The 15,379-nt window shown below is 40.9% G+C and overlaps 1 protein-coding gene across 3 annotated transcripts in view; it reads right to left on the bottom strand.

Annotated features, from left to right (window-relative positions):
* ADAMTS17 (ADAM metallopeptidase with thrombospondin type 1 motif 17) overlaps positions 1-15,379 on the bottom strand; it is a 201,402-nt gene that overhangs the window by 58,430 nt on the left and 127,593 nt on the right. The window contains exons 15-16 of one of the 3 annotated variants that reach the window (XM_072870584.1): positions 6,334-6,454; positions 3,737-3,811 (exon numbers count right to left, since the gene is read on the bottom strand). The exons of 1 other annotated variant lie outside the window; for it this stretch is intronic. In XM_072870584.1, the coding sequence (XP_072726685.1) occupies positions 3,737-3,811; positions 6,334-6,454 (196 nt within the window). The remainder of the gene's footprint in view (positions 1-3,736; positions 3,812-6,333; positions 6,455-15,379) is intronic. One more of the 3 variants, XM_072870586.1, reaches the window with a different exon arrangement.

The following is a 15,379-nucleotide window of genomic DNA, read 5'->3' as shown; positions in this document are numbered from 1 at the left end:
TCAGGATATCTCAGAAACAGTCAGTCATCCCTTGCAGGAAAAACAGAAAGAGGAAGAGCAGAGCTGCAAACCATGTCTGTGTACAGAAGCCAGAGCAGTGGCTCTCTCATCTGCTATTACAGACGGGGTTTCACTGGGAAAAGTCATTATTTCCAGGGTCAACTTTTTTAAGGCAATACTGAAATCTGTTATGAAATCAAAGCAAACAGATGTTGGATTTTATTCTAGACATTGCCAGGAGTTGGTTTTTCATCAGCTGAGATACCAAATTACAGTCAAAACAAAGTGTTTCAGAAATCAAACATCCTCATTGCACCCCATGCATCTGCATATAAACCCAACCGACAATTACCAGCAGACATGAGCACACAGCAAAGGTGTGATTAATGACAATCCGTCATGGGGAAACAGGCCCTATGACACACCTGAACACCCCTGTTAGGAAGCCAGTTTGGAACATGCCCAAGTTTCAGGTAATTTAATGTACCTACCAGGGGACTATTTACTTATTTATTTTTTAAATCACATGCCAGATACAAACGCCCAGAGCTAAATCATGTGGGGTTGGATACAAAGTTACACCAAATTTAGTGGAAAGCCAGTCACTAACTTCAGTGAACTTTGGATCCGTCCCCTGACCTAAGCAGCAGCCAGGAGTGTGTCACACTGCTTTAGAGGTGAGCGAGCTGTGGAACCATGCTTGAGGTTCAGCTAGTGCCATAAATACACTCTCATTTCATCACTGTGCCATGACAGAAACACCACGTGGAAAAGTTGACTTTTATGTTACTTTTTACAATGGTAAATAGTGGAGTGTAAGCTATTAATAACGTATTAGTGCTGGAGACTGTTTAGTTTGGTCTTATACCAGATTTTTCTCCTCATGTAATTTCTAATCCCGATTGATGGCTTTTTGGGGTTGTATTCACAGCTCCTGAATAAGAAGAAACATACTGTGCTAACTCACTGAGATCATGTGGCACAAACCTGACTGCTGACCTTCACTCTTCTGTTAGTGAACTGCAAACCACTTTGCAGTTGTATGGATCTGACCTGTCCTTTCAGAGATTAAGCAGAATTCTTGGGCATGTCCCACCAGGAGTGTCTTGACACTCTCATTCATTATTTCCAGCAATATTGTGTGAGTTAGTGGTCAAATCCTATTGCAAACAGAGTATATAACATCCATGCAAATTTGCCACAGGTGCAAACTCAGATCACTACCACCACTCCAGTCTGGTCCTTAGAGCTAATGTGAGGCTTCTGGTCACAGAATATTCCTGATCTTTGCGATAACTGCACCAGAAAACACCTCCATTGTTTTCCAGGCACATTTTATTAAGCAAACTGTAACTGCAGATTGCCAGAAAGATTATCAAGTGTCAGACAGTAAGACCAAAAAAGTCTCAGAGTTGGCCCTGAGTCAAGGACTCTCAAAGATCTGTTAGGTCTTAGGATAATTGCCTGCAATGCAGGGGTTTGCAAGGTTGGGCTTAAAGTTCTGCTTTAAATGAGGAACTGGTTAAAGACTGATGAGATTTGGCAACTATCAGGCAGTATTTCTAGTAATTTCACCCATAAATCAGCCTGTTAAGATGAAGCTTTGAAAATACAACAGGAGAACTTCATTATTTGATAATTTATAGTGCTGTATGTAGTATACTCCACCTTGGGAACAGTTACTTTGGCACGCACCAATCTTTCTGGATAATTTGCATTACATCAGTGTCTCAGGAATGTAAAACTGTGATTGAAGCAAATCCTAGATACAAATTATATGGTGTAACTCATATTAGGAGAGACACCAGAACAAAGAGGTGGCTTTGTCATCAAGGAGATTAATATGTGAACAGTGGCTACTGTATCTTCATTTAAATGCTGGAGAGATTTGCAAGAGGAAAGCAGCTCACACAGGAAAATCCATTGTTAGCCATTGTTATTATTCCCAGAAAGAACAGAAAGTTTAGTGTGAACTTCAGAATGTCACTGATGTACTACAAAACTGTTCTCCTGGTTTACGTTGCAATGAAAGACGGACTCCAAGGTAAAGGAAAGATTATCCCATGGCTGAAAGTACTGATCTCTGGGCACTGTACCTTCATATCTTATCCCTGTACACACATGAAAATTAGGTGTGAGAAGGTCAACAGTGCTCATCCCATTATCAAACTTCCCAAAAGTGCTTTGAACAAAGATCTCAAGGTAGAAGCCAAGGAAATCAGACTGCCCTGCCTACCTGCTGGTCATAGCCAGCACAGCTTCCTTAATATTTTAGGGATAAGTACCAGCTGGGCATCTCAGTTTCCATGACCCTTCCCACCTTGCACCTTTTGCTGAGTGCTAGTTGTTGCAGTGGAGTGGAAATATGTCCAGCGGTAACTACATGTCCATTTTCTGAATAGTTGTGATGATTCTCACTTGCTATTAGCTTGAAAGTAATTCCTCCATCGGCACCTGTCCACTTCCAGCCATGGGATAGCTCATTGGAAGAAAATCATTTCACTGGGAAGCCATGGATAGATTTCAAAGCCTCCTACTATTGCTGTGAAGTTGGTTGCCGGGATTTCTAACTTGCATGTTCTCTTTAAAGCCTTATAAGACATCCCTGAGTTAGCCCTAGGGCTCTATTTTCTCATCATTTAGAAGTACACCCTATTGACAAAAAAAGTTTCCTGTGTTGGCTAAAGATGCTCCTAGCCAGCACTACAGCACCAATGTTCAAATATCCTTTCTTTAAATATGTGCTGGACAAGTAATGTACAAAATCAGAAGCCTGCTTTTTCACCATCTTAAAAAGAAAAATTGCTAGCAAAGATACACTCTTCATTTCCCAAAACAATAGTTTCAACAACTGGCATATCTCACCTTATTATGTTCTGCCATTAAAAAAATCCAAATATCTGTGGTCCTTCTTTTGGATCACAAGCAAAAGGCAGCAATGAAAATCTTGCTATGGCTGAGAAAAATCAAGAGAGACAGATGCAGGTCTCATTTTCAATGCAGGTCTCTGAGCATTACAGGCACAGCCTTGGAGTCTGGACAGAAGAAGTCAGTGATAAATCAGCTACCCAACAGATACCAGCCAAAGAGCTGTCCTTTATTTCTTGGCCCCCTGTACAGTGGCAGGGAGACAGAGATGGACTTCAGAACAAGTCTGTGTTTGTTTTTGAAAAATTATTTTGTAGAAATAGGTACAGGGCATGCTGCCAGTTAAAAGTAAAGCTCAGTCTAAACAGTGCATTCTGTTGGCCTACTGAAGGCAGCCAGCTGCACACAAGTGTATGTGATGTTTAGCATCACAAGTAAAGGCTTTTGACCTCCTCCTCAAAAGAGAAATGGAATCCATTTACAGCTGGATCACCCTGGATCACAGGTGGCAAGATCTGAACTGCTGGACCTCATATGAGGCACTCTGAATGTTCCACCATCATGTCCCACCAGGGTGGCAGAACCTCATCTGTGACATTAAGGTTGGAAAAAAAAGAAATAGGCCTGGTTCTTTTTACTTGGTTAATGAAAATTTGGCTTTCTTTCATGCAGATAGGTTTTCTCAAAGGAAAGGATCTGTACTTGATACCTTTGACAAACCAAGCTAAATAGTAAAAGGACTTGAAGTTTATCCATGGCTTTGGATACCAATCACCCCAACTAATCCAACCAAAAGAAGACAAAGAACCAACACCAAAGGATGTCACCAACACCCACTGACACTGCAAACAGCATTCAAGTATCTTACACGAGAAACACTTGGGAATAGCCTTTGCCTTTGCCATCACACATGTCGAAACCTTCTTACAATGACTATTGGTTACTAAGAAACAGAAAGGAGTTGGCATGGATTTAGTTCAGTTAATTGGGCTTCACAACATCATTTGCAATCACAGGACATATAGGGACCAATCCCACAGTCAGTTGAGTCCCATGTGCAGAGCAGCTGAGTATCTGGCCCAAAGGTTGCAGCTGCAATTCCCAAAACAGATATCACTCCAAAACAATCAACATCTTGATATTTGAAGTCTATTCTCTTCTGAAATAATAAATCAGCATATTTGACTCAGTGTGTTGGCCTTGACTTGGATCGCAGCAAGTTCATGGGGATTTGCCACTGACCTGAGCAATCATTTACACATCCAAACACTGAATCCGTTACTGTAGTCATATTGTGTATTCTCCTTTGCCCCAACTTTTGTCAGATTTTTGTACATATTTGCTTAAATGTCAATTTAAAGAAAAAAGGCCCATTTTTTTCTTGAGTAACTTCATGTTCACTTGTGATACGTCAGACCCAATCCTGGAGCTTTGCCTACCACATGAGATTCCGTAAGTTAACCTGAAGACCCGATTCTGCAAAACAGCAGTATATGAATAGAAATTGATGGGAGTAACTCACAATGTATGAAATGTTCACAGAATCGGGCCTGGGAATCATAAGTGAAACCAACAAGTCTCTTTTCAGCGTCTAACAAAAAAGAAACCCAAAAGCAAGAAAACATGAACAGTGAACAATTAGAAGATTGTAAATATTCTTTCCATTTTAGTAGGCTAGGATGCTCATTAAAAGAGCATAATTCAAAAAAATAAAATGCAAAGATGATTTTGCTTTTTAAAACTATTTAAACTTTTAAAAACTATTCCCACAGAAAATTTAATTCCCTTTAAAATTAATAAATCAAAACATCTATAAATGTTTATGAGATTATAATTGTAAAAACAATTATCTTATAGATTATTTGAGACGGGTAAAGGTGGACACATTGCATTGACAAAGCAACATTTTGACAGGTTTGCGCTTCTGAGATGATCAGCAAAGAATAAGGGTCAATAAATGCTTGAACACTGACCATGATTCACTCAGCCATCTCTTCTTATTAGGTTACAGGGCGCTGGGGGTGAAAGCCTCCCACAGTGTCCTGGCTGCCAGACAACCAGTTAAGGCTGAAACCGTTCTGATCCTACAGCCTTGTAAAGTTACCACACTCAAGCAGTCTGTCTAGCTGGAAACAGGTGCAACCTCCTGACAGTGACCCACAAATTTCTTTTTTATCTGCACAAGATGTTTCATAGCCTCATTGGAAAAGATAAAAGATAGTTACTCTTCAGGAGCAATTAAGAAGTCCATGAACAGCTATAAAATCCGCTACAGAAATGGAGAATAGCTTTTTTCAATGGAAATGAGAAACTTTTTCCACCATTTGCATCAAATGCAAATGCCTTGACATAAGTAGGTGGAAAATAACTGGGACAAAAGAGTCAAAGGCAATAATGCCGGAAATCATTCAACACGTTAGCCTAGCAATGCAACAGCACAAATGTGCTCCAGAAAGATGTGGTAGAGGTGGGAAATCCTACCTGCATCTCAGAGGAGGTGACAGATCACAGCTGGCTCCACAGATAGGGAGGAGGAGGGTGCAGAGGAAGAGGTCAATGAACAAAATCAGAGCCTCAGACTTCAGTGCCGAGAGCTTGATTCAAGGAAGCGGCTAAGCACTGGTGCTGCTTTAGTAACTAGACAGAATTGAAGTGTGTGCTTACAGGGAATCTTCACGTGCTTTGCTGAACTCAGTCTTGGAGTAGCACGTGTTGAATGTATTTCTCCATACAGAAATGGCAATTCTGTATTCCCTGAATATGAAATATTTTTTTCTGGACCATTCCTTCCCCTTGGAGCAGCTTGCAAGTCCTGAATCTGACTTTCCCTCCCTTTGCCCGATTAGGATGTGTGATAACAGGTTTCTCAGAAGCGCAATACAGAAACTCTGGAACAAAGACTAATTCAAACACCAAGCTGTATATACATTAATGTTTAACAAGAGAGGGGAAAGTCTTAAGTCTAACTGGAAGCTCTGGTATCCTATACTGGATACTATTGCTGGCAGAGAATCAGTAAAAATATTCAGAGGGGAGTGCTCTTTCCTTTAGCTGATATATCCTGATTATAACATGAATCATCTCTAACATGCAACATGCATCATTCGGAGCTCTCAAAGAGCTCAAAGATGGTGCTGAAATCAGACTTCCCTCCCACTGGAAAAGATACTGTCATTTTGTCTCTTATTTAAAATCAACAGCACCAGTAGCATTCAAAATGAGAAACACAACTTCATTCTGAATTTCAGACAGAGGCAATGGCTGGTATGTGGGCAGCTGAATAAGAAGCAGACAGTATATCACATTTGAATTGAGTTGGGTTTTGTTTTGTGTTTCTTATGTGTTTACTAGAGCAGATGAGTCCAATGCTATCCAAGAAGAAGAGCTATTACTACCACTCTTTAACTCTCCTCAAGCAGTTAAGAGAACCTCCACTCCACTAAAAAGCTGCTGAGGGTTACTCACCCATCCCCTTGGTGTGGTTGAAGTCGCCTTTCACCACTTTACAGGTTTTGCCATCACCACTGCAGATTCCACAGCGATCCTCTTTGGCAGCTGAGCCAATGATTCCATCGCAGCCAATTTTCTAATGACAACAACCAGAGGTCCCCATTATTTTGTTTGCAAGGTTAAAGTATCTCTAAACATTGAGGTCAAGACTAAGATAGACATCTGACTGATAACCTGAATGGGAAGAGAACACCGTGAATCAGGGGAGCACTCATTTGGAACGGTGTTGAGTTGGTTATTCAGCAACCCCCCCTTCTCTAACACTAAGAGCATGAACTTTGATTCAGAAGATTTAACTAAAGAAAGTTTCACAAACACTAGTTATTCCAGATATCATAATAGATTTCATACTAACCCACTCTAACTTCCTTCAAACACAACAGATTAAATCAATGTTTCATGTTTGTATAGCAATTTCCATCTGAGGAGCTCAAAGACATCCCAGAGAAATGGACCACTACTGTGATACTTAGCTTAGAGAAGAGAAAAATGTGACTTCCTTAAATGAAAATTAGCCCAAGTAACCAGAATCCTGGTCACAGCCCTTCACCACACAAAAATTCAGACTGCTGTTACAAGTTCCAGTGCTGCTCACTGAATGAGTTCTGCTTCGGATCGAGATCTTAACGGACAAAGTAACATTCAGTTCTGATTACACTTTTGCAACACCTGAAAAAAGACCGCATTAACCAAATAGCTCAAGATACCTGCAATGCAAAAGTACTTCAGTGGAAGCAGGTCAGGTTCATATTTGGCCAATCCATACCATAAGATTGCTTACACAATTATGAAATTTTCCATATGCTTGCACTGTATTAAGCTTAGACATTCAATTGCAAAAAAAACCAAAACAAAACCAAAAACCCTAACAATTTCACCTAAAGCTTCATTTTAAATGGTATTTTCATAATTTTCCATACCTACCTAAATTTTTTCCAATAAAAATCTGCAGCTTTGCTTCCACAGACAGGTATTACTAGAATAGTCACAGTATTCTCCCTGTAGCTATAGAGACTGTCATGGCAACCTTCCTTATTCACAAACCATTTACAGGTTATGATGGTGACCATTGCACTTTTGTAGATCTTGAGGTTGGTAGGACTTATTGTCATTAGTCTATGATGTAAATTGTTTTCTGTCCATGTAAGACCCTCAAAATAATCAGCAATTCACTCTTAAAACACAAATTTCTACTGAAATAAGAGTTGTCATTATGCAAGTTATTAGCAGAGATTCTACTGTTAAAAAAAAGTTGAAGATTTATTCTCTGTAGATAAACAGTTTCTTGGCAAATGAGTTAGCAGGACTGTCGCTAAGAATACTTATTTGAATAAGACTGTTGGGTCTCTCCCTTCCTTGCCTTCTTATAATACAGCCAGAGGAAAGTTGGATAGATATCTTAGGCAACAATCAAAACAACAAACATTTTGAAAAATGGGGTAAGCAGGGAAATATTAAGAGAACTTGGGCTGTTTATCTGAGACTGTCTGCGTGTAAGCAATGTGATTTGGACCTGAACTCAAACGTTCCCCTTGTTTCAGAAGACACTGGCCACTGCCTAAGTCCAGATGTATTACAGGGATCAAAGACTGCCAGCATTCAGACGTGTTCTGATGCAGTGTTTGTCTGGGTAAATCATTAGAGACAGACACATGCTGAGAAAGGATGATCATCCTAAACGCATACAAGGGAAATGCTGCTCATTAACTAGAACAGCATGTAAGTTGGCAGACAAGAACGACAGGAAAAAACCTGTATAAGTGGGAGTTAAAGGAAGGTAGGAAGAAGACCATGGAGTTCCTGGCAGTTGCAATTCTCAAGTCTAAACTTCACACCCATGTCCAACAAATAATTTTGGGATACTGAATGTGATTCTGCCCCCAAAACAGAAGGATGTCCCAGCAGTTCTCCTTCCAGGAAAATAAATATGATTTATTAATGGCGTTGCTGAAAGGCAGCTGGAAATATATGCCTGCCTGCCACCCTGCTGAGATACTGGAAAAGCTGCATTTAATTTAAGACTAGTGCTATCTTTCATTGTACTGCATTGTTATTAGCACTATGTGAGCACACAAATGAATAAAGGGAATATAATGAGTGTTGAACCACACTTATTCCCAGTGCTACATGAGGAGTCTGTAGGACTACAACGGGGGCAGGCAAAGAATGGGGAGTTAGCAATCACATGCTTTGCATTTACGCTGTAGTTTCGCAGATAATGTAAACCGGTGCAAGCCAGCAAAGCCTCCCAAAGAAGAAGTCCCCCCTCTTCTGACACTGGGGTTCAAGACAAGCCATTTCCTCCCACATTTACTAGGTCACTGACACACTTCGACTTGAGAGACCCTCTCTGAAGGCATGGAAAGAGCACCCACTGAATCCACAAATATACCTCCCAAAACCTTTGCTGCTTTTTACCTTTCATCTTCACCCTAATTCCCTGTGAGTGGAGGAACTGGGAATGGCCCTTGCAGCTTTCCCTTCAACGGCACCATCCCTCCCATCCACAGGGCAGACCTTCCCTTCAATCCAGGGCTTGAGGATTAAAGCCCCCATCAGATTTGGGCTAGGAAATGGCTTCTTACAAAGGAAAATCTTTAAGAGAATAAAACAGTTTTCTTTCTTGGCTTCAAGATGAACATTGGTGTGTTCTTGCTACTTTATGGGGGAAAAATACCTTGGAAGCACTTTACTCTTGTCTACTTAAACATTAGAGCCCATTTCCCCCTCCCCAGGCCTTCCAATCATTTCCAAAGTAAAAGTGTATTTAATAACAGTACATAATGAAACAGCTTTTGTTAAGGTTTGACAATAGATTCCAAAAGCTGCGAAGTCATTTAGAAACACATTACAGTGACCACCTCGGTCACTCAGATCCTTTGAAAACTCGCCACATTGAAAATACTGCCACTCTTAAAACAAGTGCAAAAGGGAAGAGATAGGGCTGGAAGAGCAAGGAAGCAAAACATAGTGAGCATCACCCTATCTGCCAGCAGCCCTTGGACTGTTAATTGAGATATATGTCCAGCTTTCTCCAAGGTGAGAAAGCCCCTGAGATTCCAGCACTGGGAGCCAGAGGCTTACGCCTGAGCCCCACCAGACCGGGGGGAAGACCTATCGAGTCTGTACGCCATCAACTTCTCACTGACATTATGCTGTATGCTGTATCTATTATACTATCAATCGTTAAAATAGCTAGAGCTGTTCTCAACCTGCAGAAAGCTTTCAAAAAAGTGAAGGCTTAATTAACTGTACACAAAAGAAAATCCCAAGTTTCACTGCCCAAAAGTCAAGTTTTCATAGTGCAGAAACAATCCCTTAAAACCCAAATAGTTCAAGGGAGTTATTTGATCTTTACCATCTCTAACTTGTTTTGTGCTGCTTCCTGTACAGTCCAGCATACTGACCAAGGTAAGGTGATTTTTTTAAGTTAAGAAGCAGAAAGGGGAAGCTTTACCCTCTGAGGAAAGAAAGACCTTGCAAATAACATCCTGTGTGTTTTCTGACCCAAGAGTTATCCTGCAGCTGAGCAGACTGAGTCCATGGACCAGTCCATCCAGCAATAGCTGGATACTGGCAGTTCCACCAGTCTTGAATGGACTGGTGAGAAGGGAAGCAGTTTTGTATTCTTACCAAGATGATCCATTAAGGAGTAAGCAGGGCACTTGGAGCTCGTCTGTGTTCAGAAGGAATAATAAAAAGTAAAAAGCCAGCCTGGTGTAACCACCATCTGTTTAGTAGTCTGTGGGAGCATTTGCCACTGTCAGCCCTGTTCTTGGACTCTTGGAGCTTTCCTGTACCATCCAACATGGACTTGGACACTGATATCCATAACTTTGGCAAAGGGACTGATGTTGACACCACCCAGGAGTTCCACCTCCTGCCTGTACTAGCTGTTGAAAGCCTGCAGTGCTGCAGTACTGCTATTAACAGCATCAATTGGACAAAGAGGAAGCAGATTTTAACCAAAGCCAGTCCCTTGCCCATATTAAAACATGGGAGTGCTGGCAAGAAACTTAAAGATAGTCTTTTGGGGCTTCAAGTCCTCAGCATGCACAGTCACAACTATATCCACAAGTTTCTTAATGATCTTCAACCAAGGCAGTCTCCTACTCTGACACCATGTTTTGGAACTATCCATTGCCCTTTAAATTGGCAGGTAACTGCATGTTTGCCGAGCCAAAGGCCTGAAATTCATTCTCTCTGAGCTGATATCTCAGTCCACCCTTCCTTCTCTCCCTCCCCCTTCTTCTCATTTTTATAATTAAACATCTGAAACTACTGCTTGTTGGGTGGTATTTCCAGCTTCAGTCATTGCTGGCTCCAGCATAGGAAAACTTGTCTTCTCTTCCGAATACACATCATTTGGATTCTTCTGTGTGAACTATTTTCTGCATTGCTTGGATATTTTTTAATGATATTTTTATTTGTATTTTCAATGGCTGTGCAAAAGCTCAATTGATACAGCCTGCGTGAGTATGTTTTGCTACATAAACACAATTATTTTTGTTATATACACCCACCCTGTGTAAGAAATGACATTGTAGGCTCACAAAACTGTAATGCTTCCCATATGCTGAACTAACTAGCTGTCTCAATGGATCAAATATAAATATTGATGCAACATGTGCCATTTTACAAATTAATCATGTACAGAGCATGCTGGTTATGACAGATTCATCTACACTGCCAATTTTTTGTCCATAATAGCCAGTGTCCATTGATACCTCCAGGGATGGACCACATGAAACAGGAATGTACATATGTGAGTAACTGACATTCAGATCTGAGGGTAAGAGAATTCTTATTTCTTTGTTTTAAACATGACTGCCCTTGTGGAGGATTATGGGTGTCTGTCAGGATTTGTACAGGAGGGTGAGCCTAAATCCCTAATCAAGCAGTTCATCTGTAAGTTCTATTTCTGTTCCACAACAGATGGATGGAGTGTGATAGATTGGAGTCCATGCAGAAGTTAGTTCAGCAAATATCCTCCTGTCATTTCCCAAGCCTTCAGATTTTATCCGAATCAGAGCAACTCTGCTGGAACAGGAGATATGCACTGCCTATTTTAAATTAGCATTATCTTATCTGCATTAGATATGCAATTACACTTGCCCATTGACTTTGTGTTTAGATACCTTAGCAGTTCGTGGGGATGCTAGATGATACAATTATTCTTGATAACCACTTTTTCACATATAGAGCTTGAAGGTTCAAAATTCCTGTGTTCCGGCAGCAGAGCAGGCTATATGAGCTGTCATGGTTTAACCCCAACTGGCAACTAAGCACCACACAGCCGCTCACTCACTTCCCCCCCCGGTGGGATGGGGGAGAGAATTGGAAGGGAAAAAGTAAGAAAACTCATGGGTTGAAATAAGAACAGTTTAATAATTGAAATAAAATAATAGTAATAATGATAATAGTAATAATAATTTGTAGTGAAAAGGAAAACAACAAAAGAGAGAGAGAGAGGAACAAAACCCAGGAAAAACAAGTGATGCAACCACTCGCCACCTGCTGACCGATGCCCAACCAGTCTCGGAGTGGCGATCGCTGCCCCCTGGCCAACTCCGCCCAGTTTATATACTGAGCATGACACCATATGGTATGGAATAGCACTTTGGCCAGTTAGGTCAGCTGTCCTGGCTGTGCCCCCTCCCAGCTTCTTGTGCACCTGGCAGAGCATGGGAAGCTGAAAAGTCCTTGATTTAGTATGAGCACTACTTAGCAACAATTAAAACATCAGTGTGTTATCAACATTATTCTCGTACTAAATCCAAGCCACAGCACTATACCAGCTACTAGGAAGAAAGTTAACTCTATCTCAGCTGAAACCAGGACAGAGAGAACATGCAAATAATACAAAACCTTTTCCCATCCCATCTCATCCTTTTCTTCTGTTCTTTGGTCACTTTCTGTAGCTACCCATTTCTGATCCTTCCAAACCAGCTTCATCTGAATTGACACCTCTGACCCGATTCCACCTTGCCTCTGGTTTGTACAAATGCCAACAGGCTGCAGATACCAGAGGATTTTATATCAAGTGCCTATTCTTTAAGAGAGGCATCTATCATGTCAGTTCTGGATTCGAAAATAATGTATATTTATCAGTATACGATATATCTGTAGCCTCCCTTCCAGTCGATTCTTGGCTGCTCAAGCCACAAGCAAAATCTAAAGCCTTCAAGGTAGATAACACAATAAATTGTCTACTATTATGCTCTCCGTGCGTTAACATAGAAGGAAAATAGGGGGAAACAGCATAATTTTTTTTTTTTTTTCACATCCCACTGTAAAGTACACTAAAAAGTAGTACAATATCAACAAAGTCTTGTTTTTTGTCACTCTGCCTTACTCACCAAAAGCCCCGATACTCTTTTTAGGCCTCAGATTACATTGCCTGTTTTTCAATTTCTGGGACTGTAGCAATTATACAACAGGTTTCTGCAGTTCAAACAATTCTTCTGGATTTTGTGCACATACACTAAATAATTTATCAAAGTACAGTGCTAAGCCAAGTTGTTGTATGGAGACAAGGTACCCAGTCTGGAACATCTTGTACCACAGTTTGTAATGCAGGAATATGAATAATACATGGAAAATACTCAAGTGAGGAGGCAAAGCTAGAACTGCATGCATCAATCAAATGCAAAAAGTGGGTACTGAGTACATAGAAAACTGTCTGCCAGCAACAGGTCCAGTAGACAACTGCAGTTGATTCTCTGCCACCTGTGACCCTCTCCTGACACTCTGCCTACCCAATTTGCAAAAACTATTTTTGAAAATGTGTCCATTTTCAAATTTGTGCTCCCCTTTCATACTGTATGACAATCGCTTTTGGAAGAAAATCATTCTATAATATTTTTGTTGTGCCAGGAAAGCCTAACGTGTGGCTTGTCATCATTGAACGTACTGTGGATCCACCAGCAAGTTAGAAGTAGATGTGACATGACAAAACATTCATGAGAAAACTGTAGATAGAGCCAAAATATCTTCACCTCTTCAATTGTTAAATCACAGCAAAGACTGCCCTTGATCTCTAGTCTGGTTCCACTATACAGGAGGTCTCTCTTTTCAAAGAGACCTTAGATTACATCCTGAAGTACAATCTGTAGTCCCCACTGGAAAGTTCTCATGCTATCATGAGTCTCAGACTAATCCTCCTTTGAGAAAAGCCAGCACAGAGTCATGTGCATCATAACAATCAGCTGAGCAGCTTGTCTTCTCCCCACACCACTGCTGTGTGACATCCGACACCTTTTTTAGCTCTGCTTCTGCCAGCAGTTTTCTATTAACATCAGCAGCACAAACAGAGTGAAGAACCACGAGAGGTTAGAAAGCGCACTGCTTCCATGAATGTTGACTCATGAAACATACACCAGACAGTCTTGAGGAAGAACAAAACCCTCAGGGACTCCTCTCTCTAAAAGCCACTTGTCCCTTGAAGAGAAATATGAGAGGATAAAAGCAATCTGAGCGGCAGGTTTTACTGTCCTACCCCATCTTCACCATGACTGCAATGTCCATGCTAGAGAAAGCAAACTGTAGAAGCAGGCAAGAGAGGGAGGCTGCAAAGCCTAGATGAGCACTCACCCCCCTCCTCCTCCGATGCATCAGACTGCTCTTGTTCTCCAGCCTGCTACAGATTTTCTGTCTCTGAAAAGTCTCAGGAGAAAAGAAATTCTCCTTGCTAGAAGATATGCACATTTCAAGAAGAAAAGGTCAAAGACCTATATACACATTGAACAAGGCATCTAGTTTACTCAGAAGATGGTAAGGGTAAGAGCATTTGCCGTTACTCTACAATGTTTCTTCTAAAGGCGTAACTTTGTAACACTTCTTCAATTTTTGAGACCAACTCCTGAATCTCTTAAACATAGCTTTTATTTTGTCCTCATTCTGGCAAACTTCTATCACTATCAGGAATGAAATGTTCAGCCTCAAAACCAACTCTAATAAACAAGGACAGGACAAAATTGAATGAAGACCTTATGATTTGTCTCAAAGACAAGGAGTAAGATTATAAAAAGTCTAGGTGACAGGAACCCCTATGCTAAATTTAGGCCTGACTTTACCCTCTGGTGCTTGTATGCATGACCAAAGTATTAACCAAGTGTACTCACTCCAGCTGCCTTCAGGGGTAAGTGATAACTACAGGGATGGTGCTGCTTATGATGATTTTGCTTCAGGGATAGTGAGGCTGACACCAAAAGGCTTCATTCACACTGTTTAGTTTGGAGCTCAGCTTATGGCTTTAAAATGAATCTGTAGTAAGTTCACAAAGTACAATGGAAGGAAAACTCTCCTCCCTTAGGGCCCACATGCAGCTAGGGTATTTTGAGGCTTCAAAGAATCTGTTCCTGCTTCTCTTCTCAACCCCCCCCCTCCTTGCAAGAACAGTTTTTTTCTTTGCCACGTTCATCTACATTCATTCATCATGCAATAACGATGCACAAGTTTCATTTAGGAGCATCTACTGCTGAAGGGAAAAGAGCTATTGCATTCCCTGGACTAGATGTTCACAGGCAATGGCTACTGCTAATTTGTCTGTTACACTGGCAATGTGTCATTCCTGCCTTTGAGAGCTTTTAACTAGAAGGATTACACAAGAAAATAAATAACAGTAATACCACCCTCTGATTTCAGCACTTATTCTCTTCTCCAGGGCCCCTGCAATGCTTGTTGCCAGGCTTTGTCTACACTGGGTAAAGAAATAAGGAGAAGAGTAATTAAATAAATATGCCGATTAAATTGGTTTAATAGGCAGCTAGTTAGACAAGTATCTGCAGCAAATAGGGTACACAGTCACATATGGCAATTCTCAGTGCTAAACTGCGTATAAGGCAGAAGAGTATCATAAATGAGTTCACAAGGCTTTCAAATCTGCTCGGCTTGAATTGATCATTTTGCATTTTCTCTCAGCCAGATGCAAATGGACTGAATGTTCTGCAGCTGTCATCACCTCTCTGCACAGTTAAAGGCAGTTGCCCCCGACTTAGAG

Source organism: Ciconia boyciana, chromosome 8, assembly GCF_034638445.1.
Source record: "Ciconia boyciana chromosome 8, ASM3463844v1, whole genome shotgun sequence".
NCBI lineage: Eukaryota > Metazoa > Chordata > Aves > Ciconiiformes > Ciconiidae > Ciconia > Ciconia boyciana.
Note: the sequence above shows the minus strand (reverse complement) of the source record. Positions and strands in the feature narration are given on the sequence as shown.